Below are 22,998 nucleotides of genomic sequence, written 5' to 3' on the forward strand. Positions count from 1 at the left end.
AGTACAGTTTTAACCCTTGCAAACTTGCCAACTTGAGCAAATGATCACAGTTTGGCACTGTGAGGCTGTACTGGTGAAGTGTGGCTACCTGCGAAAGTGTCCATTAGCTGGGTGTTCTCCTCTGGCTTTGAAGGCAGGCACAGTTGTGAAAAATGCTCAGATTTGGGTTGGTTTCTTGGCAGTAATGCTGGTCTCTGTCTCTTAGCTTTAGTGCTGCTCTCTGTTGCAGTGATTGGTTCCAGTTCAGAGTAACTAGAAAACTCTTCATCTTTCGATAAGTGAGAGCAGCTATTAGAAGAGGGGCTATACTTTATTTTAGCTTCTGTTTCATTGGGTTAGCATCCTTTGTCACGTTGGATTGCTGTGAATTTTGAACGTTGAGTGGGCTATTTCTACTACTCGATGTCTGAGTAATGAGTTGTCTAACAGGCAAGTCCTTTTCATAATGCTCCATCTCTGGTTCCTGGAGTATGGAAGAGCTTGGTGCATCTGAGAGTTTGGTCCACATTTGCAGGCTGGAGACCTCATTGTCAGAGCTGGGAGAGAGCTTGTTAATGCTCGTTCCATTATTGGCATGGAGGCTGGCAGGGTTGAGAGGAGAGGCAGGAGAGATGGTCTCTGAGGTAGCAGCAAGTCCTTGGCTTTTCTTTTCTTCAGCTCTTACCTCTTCTGTTCCACCATCTGGAATATGTGCATTGATTTGACTCCTAAGGTGGCAGATACACGGGCAACATGGTGGGCACTCAAGCTGACTGGATCTGATGTCGTCATCAGGAGTTTCGACAGAAAGCTTCTGTTTATGATGGTGCAGCCAACTTTTTCTGTAACAAAGAAGAAAAATGTTCCATCAGTTTTCTACATTTGTTCAATTATGTACCATCAAGCACTTTCCATCCACACCAACGAGCCTTGCATCAGATTATAGTTCCTCTTACATCTAATGTTTGTTTTGAAAACAACCAAAGCCACCTAATGTTATCACCCTCCTCAATGTCTAACTCAACCACGCACCTGAAGCAGTCATTTTGAGAAAATAACTCCTTCAGTGGGTAAATATCCTGCAGAGTGCGATATCTCCTCCCGATGTGAAAGGCGCTATATAAATGCAATTTATTGTTGTTGTTCTCAGCCATACTAAAACTGCAGTTTAGTAACTCAGTAAACAACTGAGAGCAAGAGAATGGAGAAAGAAAAAGCAAGGCAAAGTCAAGGTAAGCTTACAATATTTACATTTTAATTTAGTTTATATTTAGTTTTTAATTTAGGATTGATATAGGTGAAGTCAAATTGCTTCTGACATTTGAGCAGCTTTATTAATGCTATTAGCCTCTGATTATCTATGGGATGTAAACTAAATATGCTTTTTTAAAATAATAATAGCCAAACAGAACAAAACCTTAGGAAAGTTCCCTTACTCCACGTGTCTCTGTTTACCAAGTCTTACAGGTTAAATATTATTGCTCTAGAAAATGCAAACTGAAAAACGACCCAATTATACCTGGGAAGAACAAGCAGGAATTCAGAAAGAGCCCAAAATGATCTCAAATCAAAAATAAGCAAAAAAAAAGAAAAATGCACATACTTTGGAGGGATCTCTTTGAATTCAAGTTAAAGGATAATCTTCTCGTGGATGTGATTTTCTGTTTTCTGGTGGATGAAGTGTGTGGTTCTAACTTTGATCTTGGTTTTGGCCGAGGTACAAATTTTGCCTCTGTATTTCCATTAATGTCTTGATGCTGCTCATGTAAGTCATTGCATGGCAATACCATGCCCTCTGGGAAGTTTGCACTGTTTAACTTTAATCTACTATCGACAGAGTTTGGTCTCTGTGGCACCACTGAAGTTTGTAGTTTCCCAACATCCTCTCCTAAGGAGATACTTTTAAATACTTGTCTCTTTTTTTCCAATGCGATTTTGGGAAGAGTAGGTTTGGGAGGAATCAAAGGTTTGGATTTTGCAGTTGTCGAGTTATCCATTCTTTTCACAGGAGAATCAACTCTCTTCACGCTGTGCTTAATGATCCTTGTTGGAAGCCGGTGCTTTAGCTGGGGATGACACAACACATCTTGTTACCGCATTAAAGGGTGACCCGATGAACGAAAACCAAAAAGTAAATTGTAAGGAGATAAGAAAGAGATCATTAATTTTATGAATCCGCACATGAGAGCCCTCAGTGTAATAAGAGTCTGCTGTGTTCTTCGTGGGAAATAGCAAACAGCTAAGATTTGGAACAAAGTGTGACTGGAACCTACTGAAATTTAAGATTAGGAAACTGATCTCTTTTCAAAGACTATTATGAATACTTGGAAAAGCCCTCTCCATATACATTCGATCTCACATTATCAACATCAGTAACTTCCTAGCTGTCATTCACAGAAAGTAAACCAATAACAACATACATTTCCTGTGCACTATTATCAGAATTCCAATAAATCCAACCCTTTACTAAATATGATAGTGAAACCAACATCAATGACTCATACATATAGACTGCCGTAACACCATTCTTTATCAAATATTTTAAAATTCAAACATTTCCGGCAGATTTGGTCTAAAAGTAGATTCAGCCTAAATGCTAGAGTTGTGATGCTATTTCTGCAAAACAATTTGTTCTGAACTGATGTGACAAAAGCCGTTCTGGTCTTCCATTCAATTACAGACTGCAAAACCTTAGAAAAGAAAATGATGTAACATCTAACAAAGATCGAACAGAAATGTTAAGAAAGGAATCCTGTAGCATAATTGTTAGAGCACTCATCCTGCAAGCGAGAGGATCCAGTTTCGAGTCCCAGACGGGACAAAACCTAAGGCAATTTCCCTTATTCCACACGTCTCTGTTTACCAAGCAGTAAGTAGGAACCCAGTTGTTAGCCAATTGACTAACAACTGGGTTCCTACAAGAGATTACACCCATAACAATATAACTGTGGGGATACTGCTGTGTGCAATTGGTTGCTGCGTTTTACCTACAAAATATGTAGTCAATTCTCCTCATAGTATATGCTGTGAAGCGCTTTGAGACGTCTCAACAACTTAATAATGCCCTAAATCAAATGAAAGGATTATTATGATTATTATTATTATAAAGGCAATATATTTATGAATGTGAAAAGATTGGGACTGCAGGAAAATACTTTTAAATTAACCTTTTGAATACAACAACAACAAAATTATATTTATAGAGCGCCTTTCACGTCGGGAGGACGTCCCAAAGCGCTGATACCCCACATTTGAGATAACGTGGTCTGGTCTGACTAAATCGTTGAGCAGATGTACTGCAATGTGGGGGGGGGGTCAGAAACTAACTAAGGAGGTATTAAATTGCTGTGGGACCTTTGTATGGAGTTTGGGAGGCGAAAGGTAAAGGAAAGTACATGCTGGGGCTGCCTTAGAACTATTTCTTTGGCAGCCACACCGTGAAGTCTGAGAGATATCCGCAGATGCAATGTATAATCAGCCCCTCCTCACTTACTTGTGAACTCAGGTTCTCTCTCTAATTATATAGGTTTTAAAAGAATATGTAGTTATCAAAGGTACTTAATTCCTGTAGTAAGTAACTTTGCAGATTGCTTCATAATAATAAATAATAATAATCCTTGAATTTGATATAGCGCTTTTCACGTCAGGAGGACATCCCAAAGTGCTTCACAGAACACACTGTAAAGTGAATTGACTGTATATTTGTGGGCGAACGCGGCAGCCAATTGCGCACAGCAATGTCCCACAAACAGTCGTAGATTGAAAAATGACCAATTTATTATTGTTTTTGGTTTTGAAGGGATTATTATTAGGCTCTGTGTGGAGTAAGGAAACTTGCCCGAGGTTTCGCCCTCTGCCTGGAATTGAACTCAGGTCTCTAGCTTGCAAAGCGAGTCCTGTAACCACTGAGCTACAGGACATCCGCTTCTGCTTCATAGAGCATTGGAATTCAATTTAAATCTCGTTCAGGCATCTTTGTGTTGGAACATGCTGTTTACTGGTCTGTTTACATGTTTTGATCCTGGGTGATTCTGCCTCAGATACAGAATCTGATCTGCCCCACTGACTACCCACTCACCTGAGTACCTCTCGATTAACTGATTTTTATTCTACTTATTTACCCTCTCAGTTTGCGAATAGGACATGTTGTGAGAACGCTATATAAATATATATTAAAAAAAACATCGGGAGAAAGACACAAATGTTACAAATCATCTTTAATTGGGAAACCGGTTACACCACATGCTTTGTACTTCTGTACAAAGAGCAAAGTTTTAATCACATAGTTCTCTAAAACTCAGGGCAATTCATGTCTTTTTTAAAAAAATTAAAATAAGGACTGGAGTTTATTGAGGGGTAAGAGTGAAACAGAAAAGAAAACCTCCATTTTGAAGCCAACTATACTTTCGTCCTGACTTTTACGCTTTAACCCTGCTGTTAACAAGCTGGAAGCCTTTCGAGAAAGTCTAATGAGAGATATGCAAACAAAAAAAAGCTTAACGTCGGCTTTTGAGCAGTTCACCTGGTTCCCTCAGCTGAATGGCTCATTCTTCAGTCCTTACCTTTAGTGCTCAGTAAAGTTCAGAGGTTCCTCCATGAAGACTAACGAGGCTGTTGTCCCAAAGGTTTTGCTTTGCTTGGACAGGGCTCCAACTGCAAGAGAAAGTCACTTCTGTCAAAACGACTAAACTCCTCCGGGCACAGCCAGTGTCTGGAAATCACTTGTTGCATTGAGAACCTGAAACCTGGAGTCGGTAAGTCAAGGAATGCTCCTACATGCTCTGTAACTCGATACCCACCCTCCACAACACCCCGAGGCGAAATAAACTAAAACAGCAACTTAACAGCGTTAAGACACGCAAACGCTCACTTGCTGGAAGAGTCGACGCTTTCTAAACGGATGCAGGTGGTTTCGCTACATCAGAATCTCAAGTAGGAAGCATCATTTCTCCATTTAAAAAGAAACACATTCATATTGAGCCACTTCCTCACAAAGGTTTCTGTAAAGTCAATCTTGCCAAAGAAACATAGGGCTAAACCCCCGCCGGTCAGTGATCAAAAGCAGGGCAGATCTACATACATTGTAAGATCTCCCCCAACATGTTCTGCACCGCAAATATCTGCCTGTGTCACTCTCCTGATGGGGTCGCCTTCACACGTTCCCATCTGAGCTCCTGCCTGTCAGGTTGTCTTTTCCCCTCTTGCACCAACTACTTTTCTGAGGATTAACGTCTTCATTGGCAGGATGTCCCTGGAAATTAATCCGCTTTGAAATCCCCCCCACCTCCCCCCAAACAGACAGCAAACTCCTTTACTTTTCAAATACCTTTTGCAATTTGCTCAGTAACAACATGTAAAAATTAAGGTATGTTATAAACAGTGACCTGCTTCATGTATAAGTAAACAGTCACCTTCAGACACCCACAATGGCTCAGTGAATCATAAAAGCCAGGAGTCAACCACATACAAACCTTGAAACATGCGGTTTACCGAATTTTGGCTGCAGTTAATAGTATTAGTTCTATAATTGGTTTACAACCTCCTCAGGTTGGGGTTAAAATACACACTGTCCAGAGTCCCTACCACTGATTAGTACATAATGACTGCATGTGGTTCATGGTAATAACATGGTCAAGTTTAACTCTAATATCCCTTCACTCACTGCTCAGGTTGCACTGAATGAATGAATGAATGAATGGTACTTCAGCAAGGTAACGGAGAGCAGTTAAACACTTACAGAACACAGTCACACCACTTTACAGTATATCCTGTTAAGCGCTTTGAGATGTCTCAACAACATAAGGGGCCACATCAAATGCAATAATTATTATTACAGACATGCAATAATTATTATTAGACAGTAGAGGAATAAGGAGGAAAAACAAATTACATTAAATATAGTGCCTTTCACATCGGAGGATGCTTCACAGAGTTGACTGGGAGGCTGAGCTGGGGTTGGGGGCAGCTGAGGAAGTTGGAGGGTTAAGGTGACCAAAAGCAAGGTCGAAAAACTTCCAGGACTTTGCCTAATCTTTCCCATAAAACACTAGCCTCTGTCTGTCTGCAAATATTCACTATTAAACATTCATCCTCTTTCCCTCTCTGCACACACTGAAAACTACCTTTTCCTGTTAGGTCAGAAAGTCTGTCCTATCTGAATACGATGGGATTGATTGTATTTAGTATAGTTGTATGTTGCAGCACAATTTTGTTTGTGGAGGAGGCAGTGGAAGAAAGACAGAGTCACAAATAAATAAGCAATTTTAAGTCCCTGGAGCAAACAGAATTACATAACATTCCACTGTAATTCTCATGCTAAAAAGACTGACAAGTCAGGACTTGAACATGAAAGTATGATTTTAAGTAAAAAAAAACATATCCATAGAGTAGAACATAGCCAGTTTGACAGGCAGACAAACTCTGACCCTGAAAACACATTTTTTTTTGTCAGCCAGGTACTTGACACACGCAGAAACCTATCACCATGCGAGAATACCTAAACCACGCATGGAAATTCCCGTGTCTGGAATGGAATGTGCACTCTCTTCCCCCAAGGGGTACACCCTGCTTACCTAACTCCACAGAGGAGAGTATTAGGCAGTTTGGCAAGAGTCAATGCTTGGGGATTCCAGAGTATGCGTTGGGGTGCTGTTGGAGTTCAACCAACTAAAGTCACATACCTTACTTTTGAGAGCAGTGTTTAGCCATCTTCCTGGTGCTTGTCCAGCAAGGACCACCCTACCATTAGGGCTTTGACTTATAGGGTTAACAGGAGTCCAGTGATTACTTTTAGAGATATGCATTTTAGGTGAGTGAAGTAGAGTGCAGCCCGTGAAATAACAACAACAACAAGATTCCATTTATAGAGCGCCTTTCACGTCGGGTCAGGACCCGAGCATTGGGGGGAAATGGTCAGAGTGAGGGGAGGGAAGGGAGGGAGCGAGGAGGGGGTAGAGAGTCGAGAGGAGAGCTGAAGGCACGGTCAAAGAGAAAGGTCTTGAGACCGGCCTTGAAGGAGGAAAGGGAGGAAGCGGCGAAGGCACTGGGGGATGGAGTTCCAGAGCCTCGGGGCTGAAGACCCGGCCACCGATGGTAGGGCGGTTGGGGCGGGGGATGTGGAGCAGACCAGAGGCAGAGCAACGGAGGGTACGGGCAGGTAAGTAGGGGAATAGTAGGACGGAGAGGTAGGAGGGAGCGAGGCCGTGAATGGCCTTGTAGGTGAGGATGAGGATCTTGAATTCGAAAAGAATAATAATAATCCTTGCATTTGATATAGTGCTTTTCATGTCTTCTAGACGTCCCAAAGTTCTTCACAGAATATACTGTAAAGTGAATTGACCGTATATTTGTGGGCGAACGCAGCAGATTGAAAATGGATTGAAAATGACCAATTTATTATTGGTTTTGGTTTTGGAGGGATTATTATTAGGCTCTGTGTGGAGTAAGGAAACTTGCCCAAGGTTTCGCCCTCTGCCTGGAATTGAACTCAGGTCTCTCACTTGCAAAGCGAGTGCTCTAACCACTGAGCTACAGGACTCAGAATTACACTGCCCAAAATCTAGAGGTTAACTGGCCTCTAGGATTTTTCTCGTTGTAAGTTTTCAAGTGTTCTGATCTCTTGGGATTTACACTGGAACTAAAGGAGAGTTATGCATTGCTGAATGTGGGAGTTCTTACAGCATCTTTTTTGGAGGGAAGTAGTTTAGAGGAAATCAGAGTGGCTTGGAAAATAATTTTCCAAACTCAAGTTGCAAAATAATGAATGACTGGTAACCATCACTTTTGAATTTACGTTTTCTTCAGTGCTTGTGCAACTCACTCTGAGTCACTATAAAGTAATTTCTTAGCATCTTAAAATTCCCTTAAATTGCAAGGGATAATAAACCAGAGTTATGATGCCATCAATGGCATTATCTCAGCCCAGTTAAAGTTTAAGATTATGCTGCCATGGTTCAATAGAGGAAATAAAAGTACATTAAGTAGAAACTACCACTGGCAAAGACGAGAACTATGCAGATTAGTGATGGAGATTAGTGATGGTTCTAATCCATTCATAGGTTTTTAAAATTCAGGCAGCAGGTTACTTAAGGTACGGAAATTCTTTCAAACTCGTTGAATCAGTGCAGAATCACGGCATTGTTTGATTCTCAAAATTCCCTCCTTCCTCACAGTCATCGAGCAGATCTGCTTTCCTTCACCTCCATCACATCACTACTGCCCCAATCTTACCAAAACACTTTCATGTCCCTAACCTCTGGAACTTCCTCCCACCCCTTTTTGTTTCTTTGAAGTCCCACCTCAAAACCTACTGCTTTTCCCCCACCCACCCCTTTCCCTTGCTTAATATCTAACCCTGTCCTTGTAACACACTGAGCTATGACCCTACGGGAAATTCAAGTTGAATATAAATGCAGCTTACTACATTGAGGGGTTGTGTCTAGGTCTCATGGATAAGTATAGTTATTAAATGAAACTTGTACTAACACGCTACCGAAAGCACAAACAAATGTTAGGCAGTCAGCAGGCGGGTCCAAGTTGTTGCGTCTGTTCAGGTAGATGTTGAAGATCCCACAGCACGCTTCAAAAAGTGAGCTTCTCCAAATAAAACTTTATGGCTGTTTGTGGAATACTGCTGTGTGCAATTACATTTCAGTTTTAAAAAAATCCTCTGAAGCCCTTTGAAATATTAAGAACTTGATCATCGCTTTATCAAATGCAATGATGTATTGTCTTGTCCAATCTTTTCATCCCATTGTGCCATTTAGTCAAAACACGGCGTGTTGAAACCCATTTACTTTTTTTAAAAAAACTATCGATCGATCAGTTAACAGCACCTGAACCCCCATGGTTTAGGCACACAAGGTCAAAACAACCAGATCAGATGCAGAGGTAGATATCCTCATCATAATAGCATCCAACAAATAAGTCACATTCAAACCTCTTAAGATTTTCTCAATTACCTGAAAATTTCTGGGAGCATCATTGGTATTATCTAAAATGCCTTGCCCATGGTATGACAAGTACCAGCCAACCAAATAATTTGTTTTCCTTCACATGTGTGAACAGAGAGACCAATCTACAGCTTGAATGTTTTATACAAGTTTATTGCAACATTTAACAAAAGCACAAATGCATTTACATTGTTGTAACAAGCAGCAATACATTACTGTATAGGTTTGGTTATTGCTGTCTCAGCCTTCAATATTCAAATGGAAATGGCTGACCTGGATGTCACTATCCGGCACAAAACTGCCAGACAGAGGGTGTGTCACACCATCACTCACATCATCCAAAGAATTTAAACATTTAACAAGGTATGAGACTGAAATGGTTAGAAGTTCTAAAATAGCTTTTGAAATCCAAATAGTATTGTAACAGCCTTTAAGCTTAGAAAGTGCACAACTCCCAATGCTCGAATCTAACAGCTACTAGTACACCAAGACCATTTGGTGGAGATTGAGCAGAGAAAGAAAATGCACTCTTATCCTCCCTACAGAAGAAAAACTCCTTCCAACAAAAGATTTGCATAAGCATTCCAAAGATGTGAAGGCGAGAGTGGGAGAAGAGAATGTAAACATCCATGTTAATTTCTAACTGTTAGGATACCCAGTGACAGAGGACACTGGGCAATCACTCATTTCCCAGCATTAAATCCTGAGAAAAACCCAGTGTCCTAAAACACATGTATAAGCAATGGGGGTGGAATAACTTCACTAAATGAAATATTTGGACACAAACAGTACTTGTCAGTCACTTGACAAATGTAAAAATACATACAAGCGGAAATTCTATTCCTGACTTTTCTATAACAACTTTGAGATTCAAATCCAAATCACATTTAAACAGTTGTTAGTCCAAAGTTTATTTGATTTTCATTGTGGTTTAATACTGTTGAAAAAAAACTGGTGAAAGTTACAAGAAATGGTACAGTTTCAGGAATGGGGGTTTATGGTGATAGTTTAGAAATTGTGCAAATATGAAGTTTAAAGTGAAAATTAACACGAGGCACGGGCTGTTGACACTCTTTCTACTTCCTTTGTGCATGAGAAATCGGACTAATTCAGGCACTCCTAAGAAAAGGTCAAGCGAGCAGGGACTCGATTAGAGGGTATCCTTGCAAGCAGCAATGTACAGTAAAACTCATAAGTCTGATCTTTATAAATCGTATAATCTGCCTAAATCCTTTCAAGAGTTTATATTCTATGCAAGTTTGACAAAACGTATACTTTGCATAAATCATATTAAATATATGGTCCCAACTGATACAACTTATGTGAGCTTTACTGTAGTAGGGACCACAGTGACTCAGTTACTCAAGAGAGACCGAGCAGAGATCAAGTGTCCCAGAACAAAAGTTGCTGCCCAGAGCATTAAATGGGTTAACGTAACAGCGTGGTGAAGAATGCAATCAGATCAGGAAATACTCTCAGATCAAATCCTTATTCACAGAAGACCCATTTCTAAAATGCTCCTTTAAAGTTTTCATGCAGAATACAATTTCCCCAAAAGAAACTGACTCAAAAATCAAGCGAAAAATTTGAAATCCCCCAGCCTCAAAGTATTTAGGGAACTCATGCAAAGCAAAAGGAATGTCAATGCAAGTATGAGCACAGGCTTGTGCATTCTGACAGTGTATATAAATGGAGTCATTGCATCTTACTATACAATAAATAGCTTTTTAGTTGCCAAGACAAGCCAATTCATGGCATGCAATTTTCAGACTGAAGACCAAGGGGACATATCTACTTCAGGGACAGATTTATACCAGCCCCCCATAGTTTAGATGACAAACTCTAAGGTACCAATAAGCCAAGTGCACATCTGAAGTTTTATGCCAGTATAAAAGCTGGTTAAGGGATTCAAATGCAGGATCTATAGATGGGATTTGTGCAGTTCCATCATCATCTAAGTAAACCACCATAATTATGTCACTGAAAAGGAATGCAAAGGTAAATTACACAGTACCTGCAGGGATTAAATCCTAATGCTCCATTGTTTGGCTGAACATGCTTCAATTAACTTTTCAAACCACGATACCAGACTGAAGATTTTTTTTTAAAACCACATTTTAGACAGTCTATAAGTGTGTGGAGAGTACAATCCAAGTGTTTGTTTCATCCTTGGTGGCGAGGAACCAAATTCAAGTACTCTCTCTCTCTCTGAGTTTTCCTGCCTGTTATTTAGGTGCAATGTCAGTTGATTCAAGCTCCACAGATGGATGGACAAGTCAGATTGCCAGACCAAATAATTAGTGCACTGAGTAGTAGTTACCTTGGTGATATGTTGTGCTGACCGGGACAGTACAGTTTAGCCTTGAACATAACCTTTTTCAAAAGGGATGCATTGAATTAAAAAAAACCTTAAGTGGTTTAACATTTTGGTTAACACCGGAGAATGAGTTATTTGAAAGGATAGAGGGCCCAAATGTTTGTTATCCGATTAAAATTAAATCCATTCTCAAAAGACTAATACAGAATACACTCTAATCAGTCAATTAACTGCAGTGTAATCCTGACATACTGAATATTGGCATTTGTCAATGTCATTAAAAATGCCAAGTACAGACACGTATCTTTCTTGGAGCAAGAAAATAACAAATCCAACAAGTGTTTACAGGCGGAATTGAGAAGGAACAACAAATAATGTAATTTAACCAAAGGTTTCAAAAGCTCAGTGGTTTGATTTCCAAGCAGGTTAAAGTGAGCGGGGGAGGGGGGGTGGTAAATAATTGCTTGGATCCTTGTCAGTGACCAGAAAGCAATACAACTCCAATATTAACCGTGCTGACACATTTAACTCTTATGAACAGTGACTCTGCTAAACAGGATCTAGGTGCCTCTGTAGCATTGCAATCCATCAGTGCATTTGGATTAGCAATGATACAGGCTTCACTACACAACATACCTAAATGGTCAATATTCATATGAATGAGTTACAGCTCTCACAGTTCCATCGAATCAAACCCTCCCCATTAACAAGTGGCTTCTTCACCCTTATCCAGTGTCACAAATGCTATCTACGTAACCACGAAAAAACAGTCAATAACAGGCACTGTATAAATGAATCTTACTTTTGAGCACTTATAGAACTGAAATCCAAAGTGAGATTAATACAAATTATATAGGCAATATAAAAAAAATGAAATTACCACATATAAAAAAAATTGGCAAAAATAAGAGTACAAAGATTACAATATTGCATTGTGAACTTAGCACTGAAATCACAGCTCTCAAATAATGGCTGTCAAAACCACATTTTCCACACTCAAGATTCCTTGCCACCTCTGCTTCAAGGAAGTGGATTGTGTTCGAGAATCTTTTGGAAGAGATCTAAAAAAAAAAAGAGGGTTTTTAGAAGTGCACATTTCAAAGAACTATCTGTAAGTTTAAATTCAATGGGTACGGGACAAAAAGGCATGAAAATGGAACTAAATAGATAGTTCTGTCTGAGGGGCAGCAATTATAATGGTTTGAACTGTCTGCTTGGCCTCCCATGCTATCAATTTCTAAAGTTATCATGCAGTCAAAACCAAGTGCTAAATCAGCTGGCGGCATGGGAAAGGGAGAATCATAAATGCATCTCCTGTTTTTAAATTAAAAACTGGTCATTTGAAAATTCTCATCAGTGTACACACTGATAACCTGAAGTATGGCAGCAAATAAGTGCTCTGAGGCCCTACCCTGCATGAGGGGCACTATATAAATGAAAGTAGTTGTTGTATCTAGTTGCTGTAGTCCACTTCCAGTCTTCCTGTGTGTGGGATAGACACTCACTCTCCAGTTTAGACGTGCTGGCTATGCACACTGCTGGAATCCCCATCTCCTCCTGGTTTATTCTGCTGCATCTGCATCTGAGCCTGCATCTGGGCAATCATCTCCTGCATGCGACGCAGCTACGAGAAAAGAAAATTGAAAACCTGAATATTTGGAAAGCATTGTACGACAGAATCCAAAATACTGTCTTCACACCACTTGCAGAGATATCAGGCCAGTGCTGAACGTGAGATCTTGAAGGCAGTGCAGAGAACGACTTTTGTAAAGGATGGAGAGTGAATGTGATTTTCTTGCATCACTAAAGCTCTTACCTCAGCTTCCTTTTCCAGCAGGATTTGGTCCTTATCCTGAGGATGCTCTTCCCCTTTTCTAAGAGGGCAAACACAAAATAGTTAAATTGGGTTAAATCCAGTAGTCCCAGAATCAGCAAAACTTGAATTGATCGCTTCACTTACCAATTTGTTTTAACTAAACAGTCAGTATATTGTCAGTGACATATTAACCTGACCAACTTGGCTTAGCACCATCTCAAACTGATTCACCTTTCAGATTTCCTTGTAGACTTCTCCTGGACTTGTTCTCGGCACCCTGTGTGCAAACTTTCCACTGGAAACGGCCTTCACTCATCTCAAGTAAAAAACATTCTGCTTCAACACCTCAGAAACAATCCAAAGACATGGGGCTGGCCTGAGAATTATCTAATGCTCCTGCAACTCTAATAGGGCAATGCACTATTAATATCACACATACCCAATGTCACAAAGAGGCAGGGAATGTTCCACATTGAAAAGTCGACAAGAATTCTCATATATTCATATCAGGCCACACCGAGGGGTTCAAGGTCTAGGTTTCAACTTGGGTCCCAGAGGTGAGAGTTTGCAAACCCACCATCAATCCCTCAAATTAAAGGTCTTTATCCCCGTCCAGCTCAGCTGGACAGACACTGAGTTCCTATCTGAATCACACCAAAAGATTCTCAGAGATAAACTTCTCCTGTGCTAGGTGATATATCCAGTTAGCAAGTTTTGTATAGTATCAACATGAAATGAACCATTCAATTGAACAAACAGTTGAATTAAACCCCCCCATTACAACGAGACAAGTGAAGGAGAGAGGAAAAAAACATCTAAACTGTTGTGAATCGGTAATCAACTAGCAAGCACTGCATCAAAACAGAATTGGGCTTTCGTCCAGCACATCTCCACCAGCTGCCCAATGGTAAACTACACTATTCATTCCAACACTGCATGCGTGAAATATCATTGAGTCAGCACCCAGTTTGCTGGCACAGCGTGTGAGTTCTTCACAGGTACACATTTCTTATTGACATTCCAAGTCTTAAACTTGTCCAGAAATCGAACAGTGGAAAACTACCTGAAGTGACTTGTCCACTTAATTTAACAAAACTTGCTTATCTAACAAAGTAAGGTTATGAATTCTGACAAGGCAATTTTCTCAAACAAACTTAATTTGAACTATTTTTATGTATAAAAGGGGGGAAAAAAAGTGTGAAGGCAACATACAAAGTAAAAATTAGGGTACGCAAGTCAAGGGGGCCACATGTCAGCAATATTCTCAAAAAACAAAGCAGAATTTATGGTTTAAGTGCCAAATCAGTCTGTTTGCATCGAATTATTAAGAGTGCAATTTTAAAAAATAATTTAAAAATGAAATGCCTTTAAAATCAACATAGCAGCCAAAATTTTGCTAAAATTCTCCTTGGTTGCAGGAAATCAAACATAGTTTGCGAACTAAAATTCATGGATAACTTGGCTTCACATAATCTTCTCACACCTGTACAAATAAGTCTGAAATGAGCAAACGCGATATGTGAAGTGATCAAATTGGGCTCCAGGAATAAATTGGATTCTTTTAAGTAGTGAGTGAACCAAGTGACAGAATGAAAGTCTTGCATTTCAAATCTCATCCGTCTTGTAAGCTACTCTGGCAACTAAATCAAACGGATACCTGTTTTAGTTACCCATTTGTAATGAATCACCAACTTCCAGTCAAACCACCTGATAACCTCTTGGAAGCAGCAATGATAAACAGATTCACAAGCCTGGAGGGGAAAGCTGAGATTGTAACAGCAATATGAGATTATGCTCTTGAACAATACAGTTCATCAACACATCCACTATTTGTTTGAGTTGCAATTACAAGCGTACATCAAATTACGCTTCTTCCTTTCCCTGGAAATTAAGCAGTCCCTAAGGTGTTCTCTATCTATGGTTGTGGAACATGAAACATGAGGGTTTGCCCAGAGGCCAATGATTCTTAAATTACTCCAACCAAGTGCCACAAGCAACAACAATTTAATTTGTACAGCTTCTTTTCAGGAACTAAAACACTTCAGATGGGGGAAAGAGGGCATTAAATTATACAAGGTAATTGAACAAAGCTCTGGATATTCAACTTTGGTTAAAAAAAACAAGTGGTTTGGCTTCATTGACAGAAGTAAAATACCCTATTTACGTATGCCTCTGTATTCAAAAGGTAATTTGCTCCTTCCATAACACAATTTCCCTTAGCTCCCTCTGTTGGCATAACTTTGAAACATATTTAAAAGAAGGAATTAATAGTAAAAGATAGCAGAAAACAGATCAAAGAACAGATCAAAGGAAGATCCTTCCCCCTCAAATTTCACCAATTTGTTGTCGCTCCTCACACCATTTTGGTTCAGCGACTCCCAGACATGGCTAACGCAAACACTGTACAAATCACTTTGGAGACAAACAATGCCCAGTCTACACTGGGACACTGCCATCTTGTACAATGTTCCACGCCGCTATGATCAGGATTCTTGGAAAGCTCTAATGTACCATAACCCGACCATAACTGTAACCCTGCATGCACTTTAAGGACCAGAGTCTAAACATACTCAGCTGGATATTCTTTCTCTCCCTCAAAAAGTAATTGATGCTTTAAGGGAAAGGTACTGTAATTTCAGACACTAATTAACATCTAACATGACATTTTCTATTGAAGAATCTCATATTAACCACAGGAAAAAGGCACTGTGTCCGTGTACTGGAATTACCTAAAACATTCTCAAAATAAATTTAGTTATTTTTGGAATAGGCTGTACAGGGAGACCTGGGATACTCGGTCATAATACTTCCCGCCACCTCTTTCATCACATGTTCAGGCAAAACTATTCTGTATTCCTGCCAGGGGATGAGAGAAGTTATTATGGAATATGGACATTTGCTCCAAAAGCATATACTGAATTAATATATTTAGAATGCTGCTTTTGGCACTTTGCTTTTTAAAAATTACACAAAAGCAAATGGCTATAGTGACATGTAACTGACCTGATCGGTTATTTCAGAGGAAAAAGGACTTAGGATCACAGTGGTTACTGAAGGAGCAAGTATCACAACAGGTTATATGCATGGACTGAATGGCTTGCTGCTATCCTGTATTTTCTAGGAGGTTTTTTGGGCCTGTACCGTGGATAATATTGGCCGAGATTACTTTAAAGACTATTTAGAACTGCTGTCTTCAAGTTGGACCAGCATTGTCAGCAGAAGAAGACTTTTTGGCCAGTATGTCTTTGCTTCAAGCTTTAAGTAACTCACCCTGCGTTTGGTCTATTTTAAACTGGGCTGCAAACTGAAATGATGTCAGGAATGTGAGATTAGTTTTGGCACACTTGCAACCATAGCAGCTAGACCATCTAAACATGGTTTAATGATCCGACATGTTTAGCGTCTAAGATCATGTGCAAGAGCATTTCTTCCCTTACTGCATTCTCCCCCCTCACACAGCAGGTACAGGTAATGGTACATCAGAAGCTTCTGTTAAAATGGTTTGCAGAGGGCGAGAAGGCAAGAGTGACAGGTACGTACGAAGGAGAGAGAGGGAGAACGTAACCATGGGAAGACAACCTGCCACCCCGCTTGAGACGTTCCGAACGGAAATTTTCATAGTGCAGATCCTGGGTCACCTCCTGTAGATCTTGCATGTGGGTACTAGATATTCCGAAAACACAAAGCAGAACATAGATAAATCTTCGATTGCAGTCTGGGTATCGCAACTAATCAGAACATCAGTTTTTTGAAACGAGCAGGAAAATTCAAACCCAATTAGACAATATTTATTGTTCATTGCTACCTACTGTTGAACCTACTATAAACCATTTCATCAGAACAGTACTGTCATTTAGACGTGGCACTTACATGAGCATAGTTCTTAGCTTCAGGAAGTCATTGTGCTCTGGATTCTCCACTTCGACTACTCCCCATGGGTATAGGCGGCCTCTGACTTTTTTACCCTTTGCTTCAATTAGTTGATTTGACCCAACCACTGCGAAAGGGATACTGGTCTGTATTCACAAGAAGAGCATCATTTTAATGCAATACTACAGTCAATATGTCAAATACATATGTCTGAGAATTTCAACCAGTGCAAACATTGACTTATGACAAAAGGATAAGAAAGAGCCAGGCAATGCTTCACCAGAAATAATAATAACATACAAGGAGTTTAGATTTTAAACATCTGTCCTCTACCTTAAGGACTCGAGTTTGCTCCTTGAAATCTTCATCCTCGTCAGACTCTGCATCTGGAAGGTGGTATATTCTAATTCCATGCTCTTCAATTTCATCCAAAATCTGAAAAAGAAACCATGGACCTATTGAAAAACGGATAATCATCACAGAATTTGGGATTGCCTTGTAAATATATATATTATATAATATATACACACACACAGGGAAAGTAGTACATTGCGGTGTGGTTTCATGCTCCAAATTTAACAGATCCTTCTTGCTTATATCCTGTACAATACCTGGTTAATTAGAGCTGTTTTATTGCAGCCTGATGAAGTTGGCCTAGCAGGGTATAATACATTTGATTCAATCACCAACAGATTCAAGGGAGATAGATCGCAGTGGCCTTTCACAATTTTATACATTCCTATATTCCTCAGTGAAAGAAAACTGGCACTTTAAATCGACTGCAAATGCCAATTAAGGGCACAAAGCCCACAATATTGTGCCAGAACTCATCTAAAAAAAGGAAAACATCCAAATTTTGCTCAAGCTGTAAATTAAAGCTAAAAACACAAACTCCAGTGTTCAGCTGCACAGATTTCTAAAATAAACATCTTGTAGTTACAGATTCAAAATGGTTGCCTTTTCTGCATTCAGGCCATTCGAGGCCTCTTTCAAGATTACATCCCACCAATGTTTTTTTTGCTACCTTAACCCCATAATACGTGTCATTCCTGGATCTAGAATTGCCCCTGGATTGCTGCAAATGAGTACCCACTACACTAGATGTCACAAGAATTATTACACTTCAGCAATTATTGGTTTCACACTTAAAGGAACAGTTTTTACACATTTATCAGTAATTTATTCTCGTTTCAGACAAGACCTGAATATTTGCTAATCTCCGTACCCTTCTCTTGAGCCGCTCCCTTTCCTTCAGTGTGAGAGTGTCTGCCTTAGCAATCACAGGAACAACATTCACTTTGTTGTGTATGGCTTTCATGAACTCCACATCCAAGGGCTTCAGGCTAGATAAACACAAGATAAAACAGAGAGATGCTGGGAGAGTTTGCTGAGAACTTGTTTTATTTAGAATATAAAAAACATTTTCCTCCCTCTAAAGACATCGCATCGACTTTTTCTATAATACATTTCCATGAGTACTTCATCAAAATGGCCTCATAGGTGCCTAGATTGTGAATATCGGAATCGAGTCAATCCTCTATGATGGTCTCATTAGTCTGGTTCCTAAACCAGGCTACTTACTGCTGATGAAACAGACCACTGAGCCTGGTTCGTAAGAAGAACTTGGAGGGGCAGATCGGTGAGCTCCCGTTAAGACCCCGCAAGTCCTATCTGGACAAGCAGCTTGTCAGACAGTGCTCTCAATAACACCCTATGTGGTTTTACCTGGTTAAACTCCAGCAGTAGCCCAACAATTACTCTGTAATCCCTAAGCCCTGATTACCAACCTTTACCAGATACTCTCTGGAATTAGCTAAAATGGGTGCATCGTCCAGGAAGAGAGTACAGTTTCCACTACACTTTGAGGACATTTGATGTATAGCACCATTTGCATCATGAGGACCCTTAAAATGTCTTTTTTTTGCAGACAAATGCCTATGTTTTCTGTGCTGTACAGAGGATAATGCGACACAATTCTATCAGGCAACATGCTTACCCATGGCCAAAAGGAGAGATGAAATAAAAGCAGCAGTGGACTCGGTTATCAACAATGTGGCGTCTGTTCAGTCCACTCTCGTCATGCAGGTAACGCTCAAACTGCTCGTCAATGTATGAAATGATGGTTTTAAAGCTGGGAGGAAGCAGAATTGAACAATGAAGAACATTGTGAGAGCTACAATCATCTGGTCAGGGACACAGATAATCCTTCAAAGCAAGCAATGCATCGAATGATGACTGGGGAATATCAAAGCACTTGTACAGGTAAGCAAACACCCTATATCAGTGCTTTAGTATGTCAAACCCATCCAATGACAGATTTTTACATCTCAGCAATTCAAAGCAATTCCATCAGGTCCTTTAATTTGACTGAATCATACAAGATCCAGAAACTGCATTATTATGTACATGTCACCATATTAAAATAGCTATAAATGACACCCACCCCCTCCCCCAAATGTCACTCCAGAAAGAGATACAATACTGCAAGGTAATAAAGAGGTTTAACACTTCTAATTTATTCAATTTCTCCAGTTTTTGTACACTTCCATTTAGATATAGGAGCGATCTCCCTTTAAGAACAGCTACACTGGGAGTGTGTTTTTTCCATCTAATCTCAATTCACATAGAGTGAATTGTGTAGTACATTATGTAGTACAATTAATCCAATTTATTGCACACCTTCTCTGCTGCAAGCAGAAAAATTGANTTTTTTACAAACGTTTCAATACCTGTTAATCAGTCACTCGAATTCAATGCTCTGATTAAAAATCTAAATTACTTACAGAAACTGGGATTGCAACACCCTCGTCAATTGAATGCCTCAGGAAGCATGAATACAGTTCACAATAATAGTACATACCAGTCTTGACTGTTTATGGCATCACCATATCCTGGGGTGTCAACCACTGTCAGACGAAGCTTCACTCCACGTTCTTCTATCTCCACAGTGGAAGCCTCAATCTGGACAGTGCGTTCAATTTTCTCTGAAACGGAAACATGGTGCTGTGAGCCAAGGTGACCCAGACAAGCTCATCTTTCAGCAGCTACATACATCCTCGTCAAGTCCCCAAGTAATAGCAAGAGCTTATTAAAATAAAAATTCCTACATGTCTAAATGAATAGGTCACCTTCCTGATACTGTCAATTCTACTTTGTAACCAGTCATGAAATGGTGTGAAAAAGCAACTTGGATGACAGGCTTTCCTATTCAGATTATAGGAAAATGCCTGGGCTCTGCTCAGTGTCTCAATAAGTGAAGTTGGTACCTGTTACTCAAATCAGAGCTTGGCCGCTAACTGATACCAATTTAGCTGAAGAGATATTGTTCCACGGTGCAGCTGTCAAGTATTTCTAATACACTGCAAAGCAAACTACTTTTAACACTAGATTGTAATATCTCCCTTTGAAAATCTAATCGCATGGAATTTCTGAAGAGACTTTTTTGGCACCAATTTACAGTGTCCTGAAAGGGAAGACATATACAAGCACATCATCATGTTTGGATAGTTTCAATCTATGATAAAATTGAACTGACAAATCAGAGGCTCCTTACCTGCAGCACCTGGAATGATCCTCTCAGGGTAGAGATCAGTCAGGAAAAGGCTGTTAATGAGGGTTGATTTGCCCAGGCCAGACTCCCCTGTAAAGGAGAAAAAACAGTATTGAAACAAGGCATCTTACGTCAAAAACAATCACAAGACTACACCCATAACAATAACTTTCAGATGCAGATCATGGAGAAGTGATAAAGCACTATATTAAATGCAAGTATTATTATAATAGATTACGTAACGTTTCTGTGATTGCCAGTTTCCTGTATCAACAGCAAATTTGATCCATGGAATTCTCCCAGATTAAGATAAATCCTGAAATTACTTAGTCAGCCTCAACGTAAAGTTTAAAGTTATCTCCTGATAATTCATTTGAAACATATCTGCCGAGAGGTAAACAGAATCAGACAAAGAAGCCCTCAAGTTTGATCTCTGATCTGTGCTAAGTTAGGTGATCTTGGAGTACCAGTAGGAACACCACCATTACCCTCAGCAATCTTGGATTAAAGAAGAGAAAAGTTAATCATGGCTCCAGTTCATGAACACCATCAAGGAACTTCAGTGGAAAGTGGGCATGTGAGAATGTAAGGTGAAGAGAAATAAGGCAGGCTGTGATGTCCCCCCCTCCCCCTGCTAATTGGTCTCCAGCCCCTCATTTTTTCAGCCTACAGGTGAACAGACAAGTTTGAGCCGTGGAACTGTACCGCAGTATGTGTAAACATCTTCAGGAGAGAGAAAAGATCAAAAAAATAAACTGTATACTTACCAACTACCATGAGTGTGAATTCAAACCCTTTCTTCACAGATTTACGATGCACCTGATTAGGAAGGTTAGCAAATCCCACATACCCCGGGGTCTCTGGGTTTGTGAACTGGGCTTGTTGCTGCTGCTGCTGTTGCTGCTGCTGTTGTTGCTGCTGCTGCAACATTTGCTGTTGTTGCTGTAACAACTAGATGAAAAAAAAGACAGTTCAGATCTCTTAATGGCACTTGAAAATGATGTCCTCCACTGAACTGAAGACATCCAGCAATCTAATTATTCTCAATCCCCAAGGATAGTTTCTGTAGTCGTTTTCTCAATTTCAAGGTGCACCTCAGTTTATTTAGCTTATTTTAATCTTTGCAACAGGAACACAAACAAAATAGAAGTTAAAGCACTTGAAGTGGAAATAATGTACAGAGAATAACTTATTCAAAGTACTCCCACTGGAGATAGGGGAGAAAAAAGTTACAATGCAGCATTTAATAGTGAAGAAACATCCCACATTAATATCAACATCTCACTTACTCTTAAAACCAGCTGCATTTTACACAGAGCAGCTTAGCAGTTCCAGAGGAAACGTTGGATCAGTGTGGAAGCTGACACTCACAGAATTCCAGCAATACCTCTATAGAGAAGTGAGTTTTGCTTCTTGTGTTAATTATTGCTGGAGCACCAGGTGTTTGAAAACTAGTGATATTCCAAAATAATTTCTCCCCACTCTTCACTGGTCTGCTTCACATCCCCCACCCTGCCGGTCCCACCATCAGCAGTCAGGCTTTCAGCTCACAGAATCGAACAGCACAAAAAGAGGCCGTTCGGCCCATCGAGTCTGTGCCGGCTCTTTGAAAAGAGCAATGTAATGTCAATCCCACTCCCCAGCCCTTTCCCCATAACCCTGCAAACCCATCCTCCTCAAATACCCGTCCACCGCGTTCTTAAAAGTAGTTATCGAATCAGCCTCGACCACCCTTTCATCTGCTCCCATTCTCTGGAACTCCATGCCAGAGTCCCATTGCCTCACCCCTTCCCTCGCCTCCTTCAAGGTCTACCTCAAGACCTTCCTCTTTGAACATGCCTTCAACCAACTTCCTCCCTACCTCCCCCCCAACCACCAACTACAGTTCAGGTCCAAAATAGTCCAACATCTTGTAACATCATCCCGAATGAAAGGCGGTATATAAATGGAATTTGTTATTTGTTGTTGTAATTCCATTAATTTTCAAGATCAATTCAATGAAATACATGTCCCTGTTACTGATCAATAAGTAACCTGTAATGCCCCATGGTAAACAAAAAGAATGTCTGAGATGATGACTGGGCACTGAAGTGACTGAGAAAATTTAATACAATATTTTGGCCATCACTTGGCTTTGGAAAGCTTCAAACTTAACCACACCGACAATCGAGCCAAAGCTTAATTGGAATTTTCCAGACAGCACACATCAATAGGCACAGAAAACACAGTGGAAATCTCCATTTACATACCATTAAGTGTGTACTGCATAGTTAATGGGTTTTAAAGCAGACAATTATCTGCTGATTTCTATAAGAGGCATTTTCAGCATCACCCGCACAAGCAGTAAATTTGGTTCGAGTAAAGAAATGCTGGGAGATTAGATTCCATCGAGATCTTCCTATCTGAAACTTAATCTCTGCAGGAGCAGTCAGATTGGGACATTGCACAGAGAGGTTTCATCCTGTAAATGAAGGCCACTTATTAATAAAAAAGATTTATGTTGGCGCAATCATTA

At 40.0% G+C, this 22,998-nt stretch overlaps 1 protein-coding gene across 5 annotated transcripts in view; it reads right to left on the minus strand.

Moving 5' to 3' along the window:
* Positions 1 to 9,067: 9,067 nt before the first annotated feature.
* The window catches only part of septin2 (septin-2), a 30,666-nt gene continuing 16,735 nt past the window's right edge, over positions 9,068 to 22,998 (minus strand). For 4 of the 5 annotated variants that reach the window (XM_007911501.2, XM_007911566.2, XM_007911625.2 and 1 more), the window contains 11 exons: positions 21,251 to 21,434; positions 20,487 to 20,573; positions 19,794 to 19,917; positions 18,930 to 19,064; positions 18,159 to 18,276; positions 17,267 to 17,368; positions 16,934 to 17,079; positions 16,604 to 16,726; positions 13,064 to 13,121; positions 12,753 to 12,871; positions 9,068 to 12,308 (listed from right to left, as the gene is read on the minus strand). In XM_007911501.2, coding sequence (XP_007909692.1) covers positions 12,761 to 12,871; positions 13,064 to 13,121; positions 16,604 to 16,726; positions 16,934 to 17,079; positions 17,267 to 17,368; positions 18,159 to 18,276; positions 18,930 to 19,064; positions 19,794 to 19,917; positions 20,487 to 20,573; positions 21,251 to 21,434 — 1,188 coding nt within the window. In that variant the 3' untranslated portion in view covers positions 9,068 to 12,308; positions 12,753 to 12,760. The remainder of the gene's footprint in view (positions 12,309 to 12,752; positions 12,872 to 13,063; positions 13,122 to 16,603; positions 16,727 to 16,933; positions 17,080 to 17,266; positions 17,369 to 18,158; positions 18,277 to 18,929; positions 19,065 to 19,793; positions 19,918 to 20,486; positions 20,574 to 21,250; positions 21,435 to 22,998) is intronic. The other variant, XM_007911681.2, reaches the window with a different exon arrangement.

This window comes from Callorhinchus milii, unplaced genomic scaffold, assembly GCF_018977255.1.
Source record: "Callorhinchus milii isolate IMCB2004 unplaced genomic scaffold, IMCB_Cmil_1.0 Scaffold11, whole genome shotgun sequence".
Classification (NCBI taxonomy): domain Eukaryota; kingdom Metazoa; phylum Chordata; class Chondrichthyes; order Chimaeriformes; family Callorhinchidae; genus Callorhinchus; species Callorhinchus milii.